At 40.0% G+C, this 21,715-nt stretch overlaps 1 protein-coding gene across 1 annotated transcript; it reads left to right on the top strand.

Moving 5' to 3' along the window:
- Positions 1-554: 554 nt before the first annotated feature.
- Positions 555-21,095, top strand: LOC104508005 (chromosome unknown open reading frame, human CXorf57; the record flags this gene model as incomplete). Its single annotated transcript, XM_010149471.1, has 15 exons — positions 555-697; positions 3,658-3,850; positions 7,064-7,172; positions 7,323-7,414; positions 7,509-7,631; positions 8,776-8,883; positions 9,589-9,756; positions 10,306-10,466; positions 10,945-11,147; positions 12,263-12,331; positions 17,082-17,161; positions 18,730-19,023; positions 20,087-20,251; positions 20,726-20,740; positions 20,950-21,095. Coding segments are annotated over 15 exons (2,069 nt in total), but the record flags the coding sequence as incomplete, so codon positions are not given.
- Between the last annotated feature and the right edge of the window lie 620 nt (positions 21,096-21,715).

Below are 21,715 nucleotides of genomic sequence, written 5' to 3'. Positions count from 1 at the left end.
GCCGGCGGCGGCAGCCACGACTGTGCCACGGGCATCGCCGTTTGCCCGTCGTCTTACTCTGAGAGGGTTTTGCGAACGTCACCGAGCACTGACTGGAGAGCTGTGATACCTGCACCCGGTATGCCGAGGCGTCAGGGGCGTCCGTCGCCGTAGCAGACGCTTGGGTGGCCTGGGGGTGCGCGCGGCCACCCGAAACGCAGTCAGTGCCGAGGGGCTGCGGCCAGGCCAGCAAGCCTGGTGAGGGGCGAGGTGTGAGCGGGAGTGCTGCGCAGGTGCGATGCCCGTGCAGGCTAACACGCGTGTCTGTTGTAGTATCTCTTCTGCCCATCTCACAACACCTCTGTGTCAGTTGCAATTCTCAGTTAGAAAGCAGAACTGTGCTTAGGGCAGGATTTCATGGAGAATAGCATCAGCAGGTGAGCCTTTTTAACCGTTAGAAACACAATGTCCTGCTCTGTGCACTTTACTCCCGAAAACTTAAATGTTCACTCATGGACATGCTTTTTTGATCTTGTTTCTCTTTTTTTTTTTTTTTTTATTTCCTTTAACCTTAGTCTCCAAGCTGACTTCTCTCAGTCAGCTGGAAATGACCTGGAGGAGCAGAGTTCACTTCCCTCCACTTCTTGTGCGAGTCCTGCACAAATCTAGACTGAGGTACTACGGGAAACCAGAGAAAAAACTGGATATGCCTTATCAGGTAAAGAGGGATAAATACCTAAGTTAGCACTTAACTAATAGTTGTAGGATATTTGGAAATCATTATTGCCATATAGTATAGGCACATCAAGTTAAGATTTATTTCGGAGATACTTTATATTAAAAATACTTTACATTTACATAAACACAGCCATTAGAGTAGGAAATGGTAAATGTGGTGATCGTATGTACAAACTTCAGGGAATGTATTTCAGTTACTATACAACTGAGATTTTTGTGAAGGAAAAAGAAAATATTTGGAGTTTTTGGTAGTGTAACAGCCTAAATGTTTCTGGTATTTATGCTTTGGAAGCTGGAGTTAGTCTGTCTTGTCCAAAAAATAAAGCAAACAAACTTCAACAATTTGTATCCCCTGATTCTCTCACCTAGTGACTTCCAGATAGATTGGTTTACTGTAAAATTCTTAATTGTTTTCCAAATATGTTGTACTTGTGATATTTTTGAGTAGACCTTCTTAGAAATGGCGGCAGGAGGTGTGGTGGGTTGGTCCAAGCCAGCAGCTAAGCACTCACCAGCTGGTCCTTTGCTCTCCATTGCCCCCTCCAGGGAGCTGGGGGAGAGAACTGGAAGAGCAAAAAAGAGGAAAAACCCTTGGGTTGAGATAAAGACAGCTTAATAAGGTGAAGTGGAAAAGGGGAAGGGGGGGGAAAAGGCAAACAAGTGATGGAAAGGCAGTTGCTCACCGCCTCTCACCAGCAGACCAGTTCCCAGCCGGTCTCTGAACAGTGGGTACATTGGGAAAACTAGCAGCCTGTTCTGTATCTGAGCATGATGTTACATGGCATGGAATATCCACGAGGTAAGTTCAGGTCAGCTGTGTCCCCTCCCAGCCTCTTGCCTATCCCTGGCTTACTCATTAGGGTGGCAGGGTGAGAAACAGAGAAAGACCTCGACATTCTGCAAGCACTGTTCAACGACAGCTGAAACATCGGTGTGTTAAAAACGCTGTTTTAGTTGTTTGTCTGCAACGTGACACAGTGGAGGATGGTACAAAGAAAATAAACTCCATCCCAGGCAGACCTTGTACAGGAGGGCAACACTTGACAAAGAGCTTCAATAACTCACATCAGTTCTTCTGTGGGGGGAGGGGTATGAAACATCGCAATTAAATGCCATGGTGTTCTCTTATTCCGAGTTTCCATTCCCTTTGCACATGAAGATAAATCTGGGTCTTTTTTTGGAGGTGCTTCTCAGCAGATGGTGTAGACCATACTTGCGTGGCAGTTCGTCAGCCAAGTTTCCAGGTATTAGTTTTAGAATCAATACTCAGAGCTGATTTAGCTCAAGAAGTTGGGAGACAGATTTTACATGCTTTTTGATTATGCAGTCCTTCCTTAGACAGTGTTGTGTGAATTATTGTTATTAGATAAAAACCAATGGGATAACAAAAGATTCCATGATATAATGGTTTACTGTCAAGGATGCATGGTTCTTGACTGATTAGGAATATTAGAATGAACATGTTGATCTGTGTCAAACTTGGAACAAGGAAAAGAGGATTTTAGAAGCAGCAAGGGGGAAAAACACACAAGGTGTTAGGTGTGACGTTCAAGAATGGAGAGTGGATGGTGGTATGAACAAAAGCAAATGATTGCTTGAGGCTGACAGATAATTAGATAAAATGACACATTTGAGAGAGCTGAGATTTTTTTTTTTTCGGTGGATTGCTACCTTTTAAGACAATTATAAGACTCTCAAATCTTTTTGACTGCTCGGTGGTAGATTCCAAGATTGCCCAGTTAAAAAAACCCAACATCTCATAGAAGTCTTTGTTGTGAGAAAAACTTCAGTGATAGTGGTTTGCAGTGAAGATTTTCTGCCTTTTTAAAATTTTCCTTGAAAATCCAACTTGTATTGTGTTTTGATCATTGGTTTAGCTGATGGTCCTGTAACATCTCGTGCTGGTTTTAGTTGGGACAGAGTTAATTTTCATCAGAGCAGCTGGTATGAGGGTATGTTTTGGATTTGCGCTGATAAGAGCACTGATAAGGCTGGTGGTGTTAGTTGTTGCTAAGGACTGTTTGTACCAATTCAGGGACGTTTTCAGCTTCTGATACTGCACCTGTGTCCCCAGCTTCTTTATTACAAGCAGTGGGGGGGCAGTGCACAAGCAGACAGCCAACCCAAACTGACCAAAGGGGTATTTCATTCCACAGAACGTCATGCTTGGTGTGTAAGCTGGGGGTGGGCCAGGGGCCATGCTGGTTAGTGGGTTGGCTTTCTCATTTGCTGTCTGACCCTGGTGCGATCTCTCTTGGGCTCTGTCTCTCGCTGTTTGGGACCTGGCTGGGTATCGGTTGGCAGATGGTGAACAATTGTATAATTTGGTTTATTTTCTGTTATTTTTATTACAGACTATTATTAGTATTGTTAGTGTCACTATTTTATTAATTTCTATTCAATTATTAAATTGTTCTTATCTCAATACATGAGCTTCCTTGTCTTTTCCTCCAGTCCTCCTCCCCCATTGGAGAGGGGGAAAGTGAGCAAGCGGCTGTGTGGTACTTTGCTGCTGTCTGGGATTAAACTGACACTTCTCAACTTCCAAAATACGTTATTCCTTCACAGATATTTTTAAATGTTATTCTTAATGCACCATTCTCTCTGATAAAGAAGAGCCTTTTCAGCATTGTTTCTTGTGCATGGTATTTCCACAACCTCCTCCAAAAACCATTGAGTGACGCTGGCGTCGTCTGACATTACTGAGCACTGGAAAGATAAGAGTTGGGGTTGGAGTAGTTGTGGAGGAATTATTTTCTGGAAACTGGGGCTTTCTTCCACTCCAGTTATTTAGTCCAAGTTTTGAAAGATACTCTCTATCCATTTGTAATCGTCGGAGAAATTGTTCCTGAGTTAAGTAGCTGATGCGTTATCCAAAATAAATACATACCAGAATGATGATACCTTCATCTTTTATGTATCTTGTCTGTTTTTCCTTAGGCTTACTTTGAAGTTGCTGATGGTTCAGGCATGATGTCAATGGTTTTGTGGAATTCATTGTGTCCTGAATGGTATAACAGTATGAAGGTTGGCACAGTACTTCTCCTCGAACAGTATGCTATCAAAAACAGTTACCCATTTAAAACACAGCCAACCCCAGGGGATTCACAGATGAAGAGATTTGCTACAATTGGTTAAGTATTGCAGAAACCTGTTTTGGTTCAATGAAATATAGCTGTAAAAAGGTAGCTCTTCATAGAAATAAAATAGAAAGTGCTCCATTGCTCACACTAATTGATATTGTCTATATCCTTAAATATTAGCTCTGAGAGGTGTCTTAGCATCCAAGTTCTTACTGTTCCCTGTTTGTATTCGCATCATGTCTACAAACTTTATTGCCACAATTCATTAAAATATTTATTAAATAAAGATCTAATACCTGGTTTCAAGTATTGGGGTCATCAAGACAGGCCTCTGGTACTGAATTTTAATCTGATTCTCCTTCCTGATTTAATGCAACAGAGATCATTGGTGCACTGCTCATACCTTCCTCCCTCCGGGTCGTTCACGCACAACATCACCTGATTTGACTTTAGATTTTAGTCTGTGTGGTCAAGGCTCAGAGCATCTGCAAAGCTCCACCGGATAACAAGTTGCATTGGTGACCGCTGTCTGTGCTGTAACAGCAGTGCCGTGGCAGCGCATATGTGAAGTATGTTCCTCGGCTACGAGAAAGTATTTTCTTACATGCAGGTGTTTAGTGTGACAGATATTCAGAGGAGCTGTGCTACAGAACTGCAGGTGCTGCAGTATGGCAATAATAGCCTTTTCAAACTGGATTTAGTAAAATTTTTTTTTCCTCTCTTACTTCTCTGAACATGAGTTCTTTCCCCCCTTTCTGCTTTTCTACTGAGAACAAAATGACAGCCAGCATTCAGGAAATTCAAGTAACTTCCTTGAAACAAGTACATATGCATGGTAGTGAGGGATGATGTATGTATAACTTATTAACAATGACAGTTTCCTAATGGGGTTGCTACAAGGGCACAAAAATAAACAATGTTTTCACTGCTAGAAGCAGTGTATTTTCTGCCTAATGAATCTTTTCAGACACTAAGATCTGTTTTTAAGGCAGTGTTTGTGATGAGTTGGCAGGAACGAGAAGTGTTTAGGCAGGAATGGAAGTTTGTGAGGGAAGCTGATGATGAGTACAAGCCAGCCCTGAAAGCAATTATAATTGCCACAAAACCTTTCTGTGGGAAAAGGACAGAATAAAATAGGCCTTATGAAGTGACTTTCTCTATGGGCAAATGCCATGTCATTTTAATGGCTTCGTTCACACTACGCTACTGATTATTGGAGTAGAAATGTTAATGAACAGATCAAAATGGAAAACTAGGCCAATGGGCTGTACGTCATAATAGACGTGTAACGGAGGAATTAAAAGTCAGTCCATAGTAAAGTGCCGTGGTGTATTTTCGGACGGTGAGCAGACTGTAGGAATTACTAATCTTCGGTTCATATCAGTGTATGTACAGTATCTTCTTTTCTCAGCACAAAGCTCAGAATTTTGTCTTCATATGAACTTGCAAAGCACATGACATTGTGCACTGATGGATCTTATGCCCATATATCCTGGAAGAAGAGAGTCTAAAGAGAACAGAATATCCAGAAAAAATTCTAGAGCAGTTATAAAATCAACTTTATGCAATTCCTGGTGCTTTTTTGTTGTTCAGATTAAATGAAATTTAATGCCTCGCTAATTTCTCGGTTCATATGGGCATATTTCAGGGGTTTTACGCATATTTCATGCACAATGAGTGCTCCAAAAGTTCTTCAGCTTGCTGGTTAAAGCAATCAATTCCACTGAATTGCTTAACTAATAATTACCTTTTTCATCATCTATTTCCAGTTTGTAATTCCATCAAATCCCTAGTCTCCACTGTTTCCTTACATTTTAGAGCATGTGGGGGTGAATGGTTGTATCTGGAAGGTTAAGGAGCTTCCCAAATTAAGAGTTCTTGCAAGACAGCATGCTGCTGGTGTACTCCTAGATTGTGAAGAGAGTTCTGTGTTGCTTGCTTCTGTTTGCAGCTGCAGCATTGTATGACGTGCTGAGAGGTGCTGTTTCAGGACCTAAAACCTGTGGAGCTTAAATAGTTATTACCAACACCTTGAATTTGACTGCTAGGCAACATATGCATTTCACAGATCACCTGATTTATGTGGTGCTGATGAAAACAGCCATTTTGAATAGCCTGGACTGATCTTAGCTTCCGAATCACCCCAGGGATAGTCCTGAGATGAGTATATGACACTCATATAAACTCAAAATGATGAAACAATTGATAAATAGTTTTGATGCTTGGGAAAGTTTTGTTTTCAGGAATTTTCTCTGAGCTACCGTCCTAAAACACCACATGCAAAACCATGATTATTCTCCAAATAAGTTTCTAGAAAGCAGCAGTCAAAAGGAAACCCTTAAGTAGAGGGTCTGATTTCAAGTATAACACCCTCCTAGTGTTGCAGCATTAGGGTGCAAGGTAGGATACACTTACGTAAATAATTTTTATGCATTATTTATACAAATTTAAGTACTTTTCTGGGTGCATTATTTGAATAATCCCTTATCCAAACCCAAACATCTTGTAGAAACTTCATCAGAATCTGTTTTTCATACCAGCCAGATTTGTCTTGTTACAAGAGAGGCAGTAGGCTACCACCTTGTGTGTTCTACACGCTGAAGCCGTTTCTCCTGCATTTTTTATCTGGTTGCAGGAGCCCTTCACTTCCCCCAGTGCTCCACCACGTTTGTTATTCAGCATCTAAACAGTCTGCTTAATAAAATCAATTTTTCAGGTGCTGTAGAATGGATGTGAGGAGGCCTTTTGTATTCCTCCATGGCATGTTTCTGTCATATTAGTAACTACCTGAACTGGTATCAGATGTGGAGGTTCTCAGAACTGGTTCTGTCTTCTGTTTTACTTCATTGTCTGCAAGTCAGTTTTAGATCTTAGTGACATTTGGGAAAGAAGCTGACATAAAAAGTACTTCAGATCTAATCAGTATGGTAGTATTAGTTTCTGTTGCTGTTTTTTAAAATAGCTGGCTGGATCCAACAGATCCTCTCAAGTGGGGAGTTGGAAGGGTTAACATTGCTCAGATTATAAAATTGTCTTGCTGAACACCATATCTGGATTTTGATAAAAACATTGTCAGGGGAATCAATTAATAATCTCGAAAGCAGCAAAACAAAGTTGGAATACTTCATTTAAGAAGATTTACTGGGATTTTCTGTGCTGGTTTTAAGTTTGGGTTTGTTGTTTGGGGTTTTTTTGTTCTGTTTTGTTCTTTTTTTAATTTGTATTCATGCCTTAAACGTTACTGACTTTCTTTTCTTTGTCAGAAATCAGCCTGAATGTTCGGGACCCTCCTACTAAAATACGTATTATTCCGGAAGAAATGGTTAAGCCAGAGTGGGGATTACCTGAGGTTAAATACCGGTTTATCACAAGGTAAAATAGAATTTTGTTGTTTGTCAAGCGGGAACTTAAATGTCAGTACATTGCACTGAATGTTAATTGGAAATGTCTTTTGAAAAGTTTCTGAGAAAGCTTCGTGTTTTGTTATTAACAACCAGCATTCTTGTTCTGTTTTGATTTTAGGTCAGAACTGGATGACTTACCAAACAATCATTCCTGTGACGTTATTGGTCTTGTGACATTTGTAGGAAGGGCTGAACGAACAAGAAAGAGAGGTTTTTCTACAAATATGACTTTCCACATTTCTGAAACAATTTTTAACTTTCTGAATAAATGCTGATACATTTTTCTTAATATTTGCTTATATAGAACACAGTGAAGACTTCTGGCTCTATCGCTGGGCACATGCCATTGACGGCACATCAGACCAGCCATTCATTCTGGAATTATTTGCAACTTCTCAGCCAGATGTGTTTGAGCGTATTCACCCAAGTATGCATCTCTCTGTAATACTTATTAATAGTTATTTTTAGTATTTTTCTTGTTGGTTGCTAATTTCAAATTCTGAGTATAATTGCCACTGAATAAAAAATTGCCAGTTTATCTCCTCAAACCGACCATAGCTGATCAGAAATTAAAGTTTAAAAAAACTACCCTATTTTAAGTAAGTGAAACCCTTACCATATTGCAGTCTGTTAGTCTGAACAACTGGCTGGGCCTGGGGCTCATCTGACCTCGTTCATTTCAAACAGAAACTGAAGTGAAGCACCTGGGGTAATATCTCTTGCATCAGAAGGCAGGTGGACAAATCTATTACTCCTTTTGTCCTGTAAATCAGTATTTTTTTGTAGACATTAATAATTTAAGAGGATTGGAGGAAGGGAGAGGTGAAAGTAGAAAAGCTTAATTTCTTTGAATAAATATTTTTTGACCAAACAGCAGTCATCACTCAGCTGTGTTAGTTATTGTATGCGAGCTGGGAATGACCACTTTCATACTGGGGGATCCTTAATTAGATTCTGAAAGAGCTTTAAATATTTCTTCTTGTCTTCTTTCTCTTCTCCTCCAAGCACTCATCCTTTGGTTAACCCTGGTTGGTGTCACCTGGGTTTTTTATATCCTGTGATGCAGGACCAGCTGCACAGCCTTGTTGAGATTACGGCTGAATTCATCTGGAGTGTTCTGGGGAAATGGCAAAGAATGACATTCCAGTGTTTAACTGAGATGTTAACAAAAGAGGGAGTTTGTACTCTATTTAGAAGTTTTGCAGTTGCATGTCAAGATTTCGTATCCTTTCCATGATTTTATGGTTTTTATCCTTAAGAAACACAACCATTTAATATCCATATTTCTACTGTTTGTTTCATTGATACCCTGCCCGATGATGTGTCTCATATTTTAGTCCTAATATGTATGCTGAAATGTCCTTGCACAGTTATTAAATAGAAAATTCAATTACCTTTCCATAATGTAATTTATAATGGAGGCTCAATACGTGCTGAACCATTTGTAGGGTTGAGAACTAAAATGGCTTGTTTAGAGCACTTAATAAAATTAATCCAGTGTGTGTTTGTCTTGACATTCTAAAATCAATAAAATACCAGGAAAAAAATTAAGGTTTTTTTTTTCCCTGCAGTGACATACTTGGTGTGTACACAGATGAGAGTGGTACGGGACCTCACTGAGAATCCTTCCAGCACGATTTACCTTACGACTTCAAATGAAAGTCAAATATTCATTACAGGTAACTTAAATTAGTTAGTTTTATGTAGTTCTCATCGTACTTCTTTGGAAAGGGTATTTTTATTTTACAGCAAAACAAGCAGTGCACAGTATTAGTTTCCCTGTCAGAAATTACTTTGAATAATGAAATAATGTTGCAAAAAGAAAAAGGCAAATTGCTTTAGTTCATTTTATATCTGTTTGGGTCTTAAATGAGAACTGCAGGTGCAGACCACTGAATAAGATTTGTTTCAGTTTGCAGCTTAGATGCAGGCTTGGTCAGAGTACAGTTTATTCGGTAAAACTGGCATTCAGCCCATATCTTGGTTTTAAAGTAGCCAACATTGAATACATACCTTGGCAATTACCTGTTAGTAACAATCTTTGCAGAACCCTGTGAAGGTTATTTTCCTGGTCTTTCCCACTAATGAAGCGGTTTCTGCTCATTTCACTGTTCTACATGTCTCTGTGAGAAAGTGGCATTTTGGCTAGTTTTTTTATTTCTTTCTGTTACTCAGCATTTGTCTAACTTGCAGTGTCCAGTGCAAGGGATTAGAGCTGCTAACTTCATAAAACACTGTTGACTAGTGGAAAGATGTCTTTTGTATTCTCTAGTCCAGTTTTTCTTAATTTGTTATTTCTGTGTAGCGTTTGGGATAGTTTTGCGATGCAAACAGGAGACAGTAACCTGCTTCGGTTTTGACGCCTGGTTATTTTTTTTTAAAAGGATGGCACAAGGGCCAGCCATACACCAAGGATACCAAAGTGAAAAACTTCATTCAGTGGACGAAAACACAAAATGAAGCCGATCAGATGAAGAAAACTGTCATTGGTGGCTATTACCCTTTTCCACGGCCTCCAGATAGCTTTCTGAAATACTGTAAAAACAATAAAGGTATCAGACTGTCAAATAGCTAAGACTTGTAGGCTTTTTTCGTTCAGTCTTCCTTTAGCTCCAAGTATTTAAAGCATCAGTTAAAAAGAATGCTGTTAGGATTAGTAATTACAGAAATTTGTCATGTCATTTCAGAGAAACCCTTGTTGCACGACTAAATGTATCGTCCTCATCTTACAGAAAGTGTCATGACACCATAAGCTGCAGGAGAACTGTAGCAGCTTACCTGAGCTACAGATCTGCCCAGAAGTTTTACTCTGAATATTCTGCTAATTCAGATTTAGACAGCTACACTGAAGCATACATTGAATTAGCAATTTCACCTGTAACAGAAATTGTGATACCTGCTAATGCATGCTAAAAGATGGTTGTGAGCTAGAAAGGATTATTGTTTCGTTTTTGTGACCAACAGGAAGGTTTGAAATTCTTCAAAAGTGTAATTTTAAATCATTTTAATAGTTAGTAACGAATTATCTTTTGAGTCTTGCGTGCAGACATTTCGATACTGTATTTCTTTAAAACTCGTTTCTGGAAATTTCGTTTTTGCAGTTGAAGCGGTTTTGAAAACCATAGGTGAAACGGGGAAGGAGCTCGAAGACTTGCACTACAGAGAACACAAGCGCATTGCCGTTCAGGGGATCATCAGTGCCGTACGGTACATCAGCTGGAGCAATGCAGGTGAAGAAGCCTCGGGATCAGAGCTTGCTCAGGTACAGCGGTGGAGACTGTCTGCTGTAGCACTTATGCAGCCATGAGCGTAATTAGAATGGAGGATTTTGCATTTGAGTTCAGACCTAGTTACACTGTCTCTCAATCGATCAACTTCGTTTGCTGTTTTGAGAGCAAAATTCTTGAAAGTCATAATTTAGAACTTTTAAGAAGACAGTGATTCAGTGCTTTTCTGAAAGTGTTATGACAGTCTTCTCTAAAACCACGTAACTGTTGAGAAGTTACTAATTTGACTGACTGGATAACCTGATGTAAATTGGATTGTGGGAGAGGCAGCTACTGCAGTGTGCTCACTGTCACTGATGAGCAGATAATTTCTGCTAGATATAACATGTCTTCCAGAAGGTGGGGTAAATTGTTCTGTTCTATTAAAAGTTACTTTAAAACTTGGAGATTTTTCAGTTGGAAGAGAGAGCTTTAAATGCTTTGAAACTCTTAAACAATGAACTGTTGTTGCAGAAAGTTACTTCTCCGTCTCCTGAAAGTTCTGCTGTGTCCAAAGAAGACACTGTTCACAAGGGAAAAAGCACCAGCCTTCAAAATAAAGAAGTTAAGTCTTTTCTGGGGCCACATGACAGTGGGGAACAAGATCAGCACCAGGCTCCAAAAAAGAGTTCAGTCAAGAGAAAGAAACTGCGCAGATTAAATGCGGATGCAGAACAGTAAGCTCTCGTCCTAAATATGTAGTGGGTCTTCTAAGAAGTGCGTACAGAAATCGGTTTGGGGCCCAGGCGATAGAAAATAGATAAGAAAGCTTTAAAAGCATATGTAGTTTAATTTTGAAAAGGTAGTTAGGTACTTTTCCTAGCACCAGGTGATGACAACTGTACTGTTCGGACTAATGAAGGGTTGAATAAAGCAGGCATCTGGTGTGCAGTGCTCTCTTCTGATTCATAATTATGTTACTTTGTTGTTAATCTCACAGATTTGAAATTAAAGTAGATAATACTTGAACCATGCATAGTTCAGTGATGTAGTTGTGGAACAACCAACAGTTACAGTGGAGTGAGGGGCTATGGCTTCTTCACTGAAAATGCAGAGTCAGGATCTGGTACGCCTGTTCCTTAATTTCAAACACACCTTATTTTTTTCTTTCTGGTTAATGGGATGTACTGCACGTAGCTGCGACTTGCTGTCAGAAAGGCAAGTAGATGGTGGTCACGTGCCTCACCTAAAGGCTCCAAATAACTTGTAGTACTGTGGCTCTGCTTGTGATGGGATTTCTTGAAATTGTATTACGTCTAGTCAGACATAGATGAAGGATACAGTCTGAGAAGGAAATGGAATAAGACTAAATAATTTGTCTGATACAAGCATTTTGAGTTCCAGAGTAAAATACCTGCTTGTATAAGATTGCCATTTGTTGCAATGTTTGTGCAAAATCTCACGTACCCATACTTAGTATTAAAAGCCAGGTGTATACATTGTCAGATTTCATGTTTCAAAATCTAGCCAGTCAGGTCTTTTGTTTTCCCAGAGGATTCCTCATGCTGTTAATGGTATATTTTTCTTCTCAACTTTTCACATCCGAAAGTCATAATGTGAGATGAAATACAATTAGGATTGAATGAAAAGAGTAAGAAAACCCTGCTGAATAGAAGTTCTGCCTTGGCAGTGTTACAACAAACTTGTTGGTGGATTTCCGTTCTGTAAGGAAAATTCCAGCATTTGAGTGTCTAAGGTTCATTCTCTCTGAAAGAAAAACATGCATGTTCTTTGCTTTGTGTATTCCCATTTAATTAGTAACGTAAACCAATGGTGAATTTCCTACTTTAAGGGAAACTGCATCTGTTGGTCCTGCATCATCTTGCTCCTATTTCACACGGTCTGCAAGAAGAAAATTTGGGTAAGTCATGTGAATTTAGTTATGTTAAATAATTGCAGTGATGAAACAAAGATACTCAAAGTGAACCTTTTACAGGTCAAGAGTCTGTATGGAAGTGAAGTGGAATAATAGATCAGGGTAACATTGAATGTTTTCTATTCACTTCTCTGCACTAATTCTAGATCAAATATGTTGGATTATTTTATTCTGAAATAGGATTTTGAGTGTGGTGTTAACCATATTTTTATGTTGTTACTAGTGCTACTTAGGGAATATATAGTAGTAGGGGCTCATCAGCTAAGCAGAGTAATCTATGTAGTCTTTGCTTCAAAGAGATTACAGAATTTAAGTAGGGGAGTCAAAGGTAGGAGTGAGCAACATAATAGCATTAATGGATTGGCTAGTGGTGGTTGAGCTGTGCATGCCCCTCGGTGCTACAGAGGTGCAAACACAGTTGTCCCTGAGAAGCCTTGGCTCCTTCCACTACATAACATTCAGTCTTTATTGAACTCTTTGGTGTCAGTAGCTTTGGGCGTTTAGGTTTTTGGCCGCAGTGATTTGGGCTTGTGTCATGAGTACGTATGCCCCTCAGTTGCTTGCTTAGTTTCCTTTTAGCACCTCTTCCCTCTGCCCTAAAAGAAAGAATCATGGTGCTAGGTGTATAGAAACAATAGTAATGATGGAGTTGATGGTGAGTTGCTGATCCTTCTGCCAGTGTTACTGCCCTACAAGCGTGCCCGTTTTCTTGAAAAACATTTCTTGGTAACTAATTCGCAAAACATTCTTCTGTGGGGTAAATGAGGCTCTTCTGCGCCCACACGTCTGTTGTTTCCTCTGGCCCTCTTAGTAGATAATGCGTTTTGTAGGGGAAATGGTTGCCGGGCTCTGCAGCCCATTCATTAAAAGCGTGATACCGGGCTTGCCGGTCACATCTCTGCAGGTGGTGCAGGGCTTTGCAGGGGCTTGGGGCACGAATGCATAGGAGTTGTTCTGGAACGTGAAGGATCTGGTTTGCTTTTGCTTGCTGAGATATGTTCTGTTTTTTTCTTGGGGGTGGAGGGTGGGAAGAATGTTTTCTCCCCATTTCTTAAAAGTGAAGCAAAAAGTTAAGGCATGTTTACTTTGTTCTCTGCTTTTCTCAATCCGCTACTCTCCTCGCTACCTGTGTGTCCGCTCTATGCCATTAGTGCTAGAACCCCAACTAAAGGAGGAGAAAATCTGTGTTGGATTGTGGAAAGCTCTTTCACTCTATATAATTAAAAGGTAACTTGTGTATTTCTGTAATAAACTGTGAAGTTGTGCTGAATTCTCCGAATTGCAGAAGAAAGTTAGTCTGACATACCTTGAATTTGCATTGTTTCTGTTCTGTTGCTTATAAGTAGCAGAATGTCAGCTCTCACTGGAACATAGTAATACGTTGATGAAATACCAACAGTAGAGGTATGTCTGAAGTACATATTCTATCTTGGAGTGTTTTGTGTCAAGTATTTTGTGAAGTTTTTCAGCCTGTACATTAAAATGTACTTTTAAGCATTTAATATACCCCAAAGTAGTTTAATTGATGGTTTATTGTGAATGAGGAAAGATCAGAATTTCAGAAAGCCTTATTCTTATGTGGAAGTGGAAAAAAACACAGTAGTTTTCTTATCCTTTTTAATCCTTGTAAGTTTAGCACGGCAGTGACCATGGCGTTGCTGGTGCACTACATGCTCACGCTCTGGACTGCTTGCTAGTAACTTGTCTGTACACTTCTATCCTTGCAGTTTCACCTCTAAATGTTTATGTAACTTAGACCCTTTCCTCCTATTTTCTCTCCCATCTGATGAGAGCCAAGGGATGGGGATTTTGTAATACGGGGAAGTTCAGCTTGAGGTTTGCACGACTGAAAGTTTCCCAGAATTTGGTGTTTCGTTCAGACCCCTTTTTCACATAAATTGGATTTTTTCAGGGAGAAATCGGTGGATATTAACAGTCAATTCGCGTAGCCTTGTCAGATCACTGTAGAAGGCTGTTTGGTTTCTGTTACTTGCTGCGGTAGATGCGCAGTGGTGGCATGACAGTTGGGCTGAGTTGATATCAAAATAGCCTATAAATAAGGCTTTTACCAGTTTTAGCAGCAAGTGGGATGTTTTGGTTTACTTTTTGAGGCACTTTAATTCCTTGCATCATTTGGGCATAGCTACAAGTCGCAACTATTTTCTTTCTTAATTTTTTTAATCGCATTTAGTCCCAGTGCTTAGGAGGTAGGTGTGAAGCGCTTATTTTCTACAAGTATTCATCTGCCATCTATTTTGATTAATGTTATTTTCGTTGACACTACTTTACAGTAAAATGACTGAAAAGGTGGATACCAGCGCACCTGGAAATCCTGGTTAAAGGTTTTTTTTGCAAATGAGCGTCTCTGAAAAGGGGAGTGCAGAATGCAGGATGGGAATGGCAAGTTTGGTGTGGCACAAGTTGTCATAAAGCTGGCAAGGGAGAAATAGGAATGGGTGTGTTTTGGTGCATGACAGCCACAGCATATTGCAGTTAAGTGGAGGATCTGGGTTACATCAGGTGGCATGCAGGCATACTGCCTGGCAAAGCAGCACATGAGCTAAGTTCGTAAGGGAAATTACTTCTCTATACACACAGCTTTAAGTTACATGGTAGAGCCACCTGTGTAGGAATAACATGGGCAGGTAGGGGAAATCATCCTAGCTGCGGATCTGTGAAAGAAGTGGAGGAAAATTGTGACAAGTTATTTACATGTTTCTCAGAGGCTCTACTAGCTCTAAATCAGAGCCTATTCACCTCCAAAACTAGACTATTTTAAGAGAAGAAGAAACCATTTCCATAGTATCAACTTGTCAGCAGTATGACTTGGTTTAATCCTCTGCTTTAGTGATGAGGGAAGTTGGCCTGTACCTAACCTGACACGTTGATTTCTGATCAACCCTTTCCTAATGCTGTGCTGCATGTCCATGTCTCTTGAGAAGTCCGAGTCTTGCAAGTGAGTTGGCATGAATTTTTAATTAGGCTCCTTTTGTTAACACTTTTGCAGATTTCTTCTAATGGCTTGAAAATGTATTGATATAGCTGGTATGTAGATGTTTAATTTATTGTTATGTATACACAGTAATTACTTTCCATGGTAGCTCTTGTGAAAGGAATTCATTCTTCATAACATACTGTTTTCATGGAAACATTCTTTTATCTAGGAAAAATACCATCGGAAGCACAATTCAATTACTGAATTATCATTTTAGAAAGAGACAAACTTTGCTACCTTTCATCAGAAAACAAAAACACCACTGCATAAACTTAGAGCTGATATCTTGCACATATCTTTCTGAGGTTGCCATGGACCTGAAAAATGCTTTGGACCACAAAGCCACATAGAAATGCATAAAAACTTTCATTTACCAACATTTTCAACACAGCTCTGCCCAGAAGCTTGGGTGGGTGCTGGGAAGCAAGTAGGGCCATGCTGCTTTAAAGTTCTCTATGTGACAGCTTTTTTTGTTTACAAATCTTGGTGGCTAAAACCTCGGTTGCACAGTTTGTGCTGCCTAAGTGAGGATTCTTTTGTGCCCAGAGCTGGAGATCACACGAAGGCCACTCCAGTACTTAGCCCACGCCATGATGATGGTGCATTTCCTAACATGTGCTGCATTCTCAAAAAACACAATGTATTTACTTTTACCTGTTCCCTGGATTTTAGATATTTTCCATTTGTATGAAATATTGACATGAAATTTTCAAGATATATTCTAGTATGAAATGGGGAAAAAATGAAAACAAACCCTGTAAATCCTTGCGGCTGAAATACAGAATGTCCCACTCACTAAACAGCATGTTCGTCTTTGATTCCTTTTTTGCTGTCTCTGTATTGCCCCTGTGTATTTGCACTTACAATATCTTCTTAGTAAACTACTTTGCTCATCTGGAATTCTAACGGTACCTTAACAAAGACTTGTCTGTGTCTCAGTTGTCTGTGGTGCAAGATAATCAAGACAGTCTTTTTCCTAAGTTTATTCAGACACCATGCTGAGTTCATAGTAAGAGGAGTGGAGAAAAGAAGTAAGGAATAAATGGGTCTAAGAGCTCGTTTTACCATGTTGTGGCTGCAGAGTATGTGTTGCATTTTTCTCCTGCATAATGTCCTAGGTAATTCCTGAGAGATCATTAGAGAATAGTTGCTCATCGTTAATTGAAAATCTCATCAAATGAAAGTATAACAAAAATCTGGTTTGCTCAATCGTACCAATTGTTGTAGCAGGGTCGTATATCCAGAGGAAAATAGATATTTGGAATTTCTCTATCCTTTGGGATTCTGGAGTGATGACACAGTTCCACCCATGAGTTGGTTTGCTGCTGCAGGGTGCTGACATGAATGCAGCAGCGTGCTGCGAAACCCTTCCAGAGCCGAGTCATAACCCGCTTGGCCCGCCGTCATGTTCAGCTTTGGTGTCACACGTGCTATTTCCGTAGGTGCACAGTAGAGGGCAACAAACTCTGGGCTTTGAGCATAAAATACTGCCGTAAGGCGAAGTAGTACAGCGGTTCTCGTCCTAGGGTCTTCAAAACTGGTTTACTGAGCGTAGTCGGTCGTTGTGTCAAGCTGCTGTATTGCAAGTCTCGTGATAAGAAACCACCTACTAGTGCTTACTCGCTCGAGCTTGTGTCAGTTATCACTAGAAATCTGTCAAAGTTTGAACTTTTGCTGCACAGTGTTTGAGGTTAAATAGGTTTTAATCTATATATATATACTCTAACTTTCTTTTTATAGCTTGGATGAATTTCCCCATGAAGATTTTGTGCAAGATAAAGATGAAGAGGCTGTATCAGACAGTTCACAGCACCGCACAGGTACGTTGCAAATAGTTGTGGTATTAACCTTAGGAGGCTTAAGCCTACTTCTTCTCTTCAGGTCCAAAACAGGCAACAAAGATACCCTTATAACCTTTGTTTGTCAGGGGAGCTCTTCTGTACCACGGGCTGCCTCAGCACCTAGGGAGGCACTGTGGCAACGTCTTGTCAATCCCACCCTGCTTGGTCGTGTCCCTGACGCGTTCCGAGTTCTAAAGGATGGCTGGAAGGACGGTGTCGGGCTGTTTCCCACTGTGGGGGATAAATTCTCGGTGTTGCTTTATAGAAGTTTTAAGTTCTTTTTGTACCTCAGAAGCACTTTGTAGCAGAAGACCTCATGTTTTCTGTTGGCACTTTGCTTACTGTAGTGATCTGCATGTGATAAAACACTCTCTCTCCATGAAGGTAGCCCCAAAGCTATGTGTCTGTCTAGTTCATACAAAAAAGGCAAATACAAGAGGTGGGAGGAAATGGATGGAGTATGCACGCCAGTAATAATACTGATGTTTAATTTAGGGATTTTTCTGAGTTAATTTTTTTTTCTGTCTTCCTCTGCAATTCAGAAAACCTTGTGTTCCATGCAGTCAGTTTCTTGATATCTATTTTTGGATGGGGGCAGAAGTCTACTTTGTCAGTTGGCATTATGAGCAGCTTGGTCTGTTTTTTATTTTATGCAAATATTTTGACATGTTATCCTCTTTTCACAGCTGACTGGATATATTTTGAGTCATGTGACTTTCTGAAAGTTCATCTACTACCAGCATCTCTCCCAGCATTAACTTCTGCCAATTTTTCTTTCTGTGTATAGCTGTGTTATACATCATGTTGTTCATCTTTGTATTTTGGCAAGGCAGCACTTCATCTTGCGTTAGCAATGACCTCGATAGGTTTTCTTTGTAGCCTTCTGATGATGATGTGCTCCACTGTACTGCTTTAAAGCACTAGGGATTATGGGTGGATAACATGCCCGGTTCAGGTGGCTACTCGATGGGAAGTTGTTTCACAGGAGATGAGGGAGGTAGAAGGCTATACTGGGAATATTTTGCAATGAGCTTTCTGGGAAGCTCAAAGGCAGGGTTTAACATCTGCCCTCAGAATTGGAAGTGATGGTTATATAAGCTTTTGTCATTAGCCATCCTCAAGCTACATGTAATAGGGAAGAACAACGGAGCTATCGTTGACTGTATAGCAAGAAATTTTATACCTAGCATATTCCTCAATGTAAGCATTTAGTTATTGTGCAAGGGGTGGAAAAGTTTACTTTCACTTCTACCCATTTTAAACTTGTTTTCATGGTTTCTGGCTATTCATTAAACAACTTCTGTACTCTCCAAACACAAGCCACGGTGCTTGTGTGGTGAAATAAGTCTTTACTGCAAGTCTAGCCTCTAAGGTTCCCAGTGTACTCACGCTCCAACCCTGCCTTAATTCATTGTGTTGTGTGTTTTGAATATTCTGCCACGTCTTCATAATTGAAATGTCCTAATGAAAATACTGCTCATCTAGTGGAGAAGTGATACGATTCTATGAACGTATAAGCAACTAATTATTTTCTGTGTTTATAATAGACCAAGAAGGAATGAGTGATACACCTGAGACTGAAGACACTGGAAGAACTTGTGATTCGTGGCAGAGTGACCTGTGGGCACAAGTGAAAGACAAGTTAATGAAATATTTGCATCATGGCACAATTTTCCCAGAAAGCATCCCACGTAAATTTGATTACGTGCACAAAGACTTACTTATGCAGCAGTACAACCTTCATCCAGCAGTGCACCAGCCAAAAGAAACCCGAAGAGATAAAAATATCAGTGAGTTTAAAAGTGTTACCGGCCTCGGGTACTATGAAGTGACAGTTCTGGGTAAGTGTTCGGTAGCTCGGCTTCAAAAGAAGGTTAAGCAAGAGCAGTAGAAGATCGTAGTTCTTTGGTGCGTTACCTTGAGACTGGCCTGAAGGTTCATCACAAACTGAATGGATTTCTCTAAATTAATCAGTTAATTCTGAATACTTTAAAAAAAATGATTGGCATTTTAGATTTTTGTTAGAGTCATGATTGAGGATGTTTTTTAACAGAAAGCTGATTTCTCATTAAGAATACCTTTAAGTGAAACAACTGAATATCTTGTTTCTAGTATCACTTGTCACAGAACTGCAGTTTTGTGTATGGATTTGTGTGTGTCATTTGAAGAATGTGTGTGGTCCTTAAGCTATTGATTATTACAGTGAGAGGTAGGTCCTGTTCACTAGTTCAAGCAGTCTGACATAATCAGGTACATTATTCAATTGCACTTGGTTATCAGCTGACTTTCCTGCTGGAGAGGTGTCCGTTGGAAACCAGCTAGTGTTCTTAAAGGGAAAAGAACAACTATAAATGCTTCTTTTGAGCTTTATCCTGAGTTGGTTTTTGAGTACTGTTGCTCCTGAAGGGCTTTCCTTCCATGCTAGAAAATTTAAGGCTGTATTTCAGCCATAAAGTGAGAGAAGGTGTTTGAATATTTACTGTCAGTAGAATCCTGGGACTTAAAACGTAATATTCAAGAGGGAAGTAGCTCAAGTACTGCACCACATGTTGCACAGATGCACTGGTTGTAAAATTAATTTCTCTGCCCTCGTAGCAGAGATAAAAAGGAGTGTGAAATGGCTTCCATGTTGGTTTAATATTTTCTGAGCTAACAGCACTGTTAGCCTTAAATCATAGTATACTCTAGCATTGTATGAATTTGAATGTGTTTATGTATACGTAAACACATACATTGAAATGTGGGTTCAGACATCAGTTGTTAATTAATGAACAAAGGGCAAGAAAATAAAAAGCAGTGCTCAGCCTGCAATAGCTTGTATTTTAAAAAAAGAGAAATGATGCATGACATTGCTAATGAGCTGAAGGTGAAGTTTTCTGCTAACTTAAATATTCTTTTCAACAGGTATAAACCACGACGTAGCAATGGATGTTGCATTTCTTCCACTGTTTTGTCCTGAAGATCCCCACTTGTTTCAACTAGCAGACATTCAAAACGACACGTTATTGTCTTGTATGAGTTGCGTGTCCACATGTCAGCAGAAGGCCGCTAGCAATGGAAGGCTGTCAAGTGAGACTGGCTTTCACTGACATTATTCATGTATCGTGTCTTGTTTTATCTTCAGTGCAAGAGTTAATCCTCTATAGAAATCTCTGCTATTCGCCTCCTTAGTGAGAGATGCTATGTGACCACCTTTAGGAAATAGATGGAAAAGTGAACCTGCAAGGCACTTTTTACTGGAGCTGTTCTCCTGCTCTGAAGATAGTATTTTAATAGCCAAACCGCAAACTCCTAAGTGACCTAGACAGTATTTGTTCATGCAAAATTGTACTGACACAGGAGTCAGTACGTGTGGCTGAGTGAGTATTTGGCCTGATCTGCTTTGGAGCAGAGTGGAATAACTGTCAGTCAGTCAACCCCTTTCACGGATGTCACTTGGGATAGCTCCTTTAACACAACCTACGGTGCCTATAAACTGAAGTATTTGCCTCCTATTGAATTATTTTTGACAATCACTCAATGGTTAAGCAATGCATATTTCAGCTTTTCCATATCTAAGTTCTTATGCTGTGATTTCTAGTGACTGAATTTACTCATAAATTCTACCTGCCCCCCCCAAAAAGCCCTCTCCCAGCAGGCCAGTATTTGATAGTTAGAGTGAGGTTTTCACTGAAAGGAAGCTGAGCGTACGCACATTACTACATGGGAAACACTTCAGTATACCTTTTTACTGTATGTATATTACAACACCTTTTCCTAACTTGTAGATGAAGTTGTAAAAGCAGCGATGGATCTGGATGGCAAACATGTTGTCTGCATCTTGGACGTCTGTCACTTGGGTGGCGATAAGGTGGAAGTCTTTCTCAGCAAAATCTACAAGACCGTGGAACCTGGCATGCTGGATCCAGTGTAATTTAATAACTTATTTTTCAAATCTATATGGTTCAGAAAGAGGGAAATAAAATTGCTGTAACTTGAATACACCCTCTACACATTGCACTTTTCTAGAACTAGCAGACACAAACATAAAACCAGGGTTCTTAGAGCAATTGTAATGGTCATCTGTGTAAGTGAGGACGATTGCTGCCTTTATTTTTCGGCAGTCTTGAAAAAGATTATAGAGTGTCTTGGTCGCTTATGTTCAAGAAGGATGACTGGGCAATACAGTGAGCTTATCTTCTGATAGGAGACCAAGGAGTATGATTGTCATCTCTCTTTCTCTGCCTGTGCACGTACATGCACAGGAGATGTATATATCAGGGTGAGAACTGAGAAGAGAGGCAGGTTCTCCCAGTGTCAGAGGCCACGCTCGCAACAGAATTAACTGTCTGTGGTATAAATTCAGGCAGGCAGTTAGAAGGATTTTTAGGATTAGCTGTTATGTTCTATAGTGATCTTTTAGAGGGAGGTACTAGGAGCAGCCTAACTGCTCTTCAGGCTTGAAGCTTACTGTGTTTGTGAAAGGAGTCGAATACCATGGTGCCTTTAGTACCAGGGACTGGACTCAGTCACTCAAAAAGCTTCTTACAGCTT

The sequence above is a fragment of the Eurypyga helias genome, unplaced genomic scaffold (genome assembly GCF_000690775.1).
Source record: "Eurypyga helias isolate BGI_N326 unplaced genomic scaffold, ASM69077v1 scaffold24020, whole genome shotgun sequence".
Lineage (NCBI taxonomy): Eukaryota > Metazoa > Chordata > Aves > Eurypygiformes > Eurypygidae > Eurypyga > Eurypyga helias.
The sequence above is the reverse complement of the archived record's forward strand: the minus strand, read 5'-3'. Positions and strand labels throughout refer to the sequence as shown.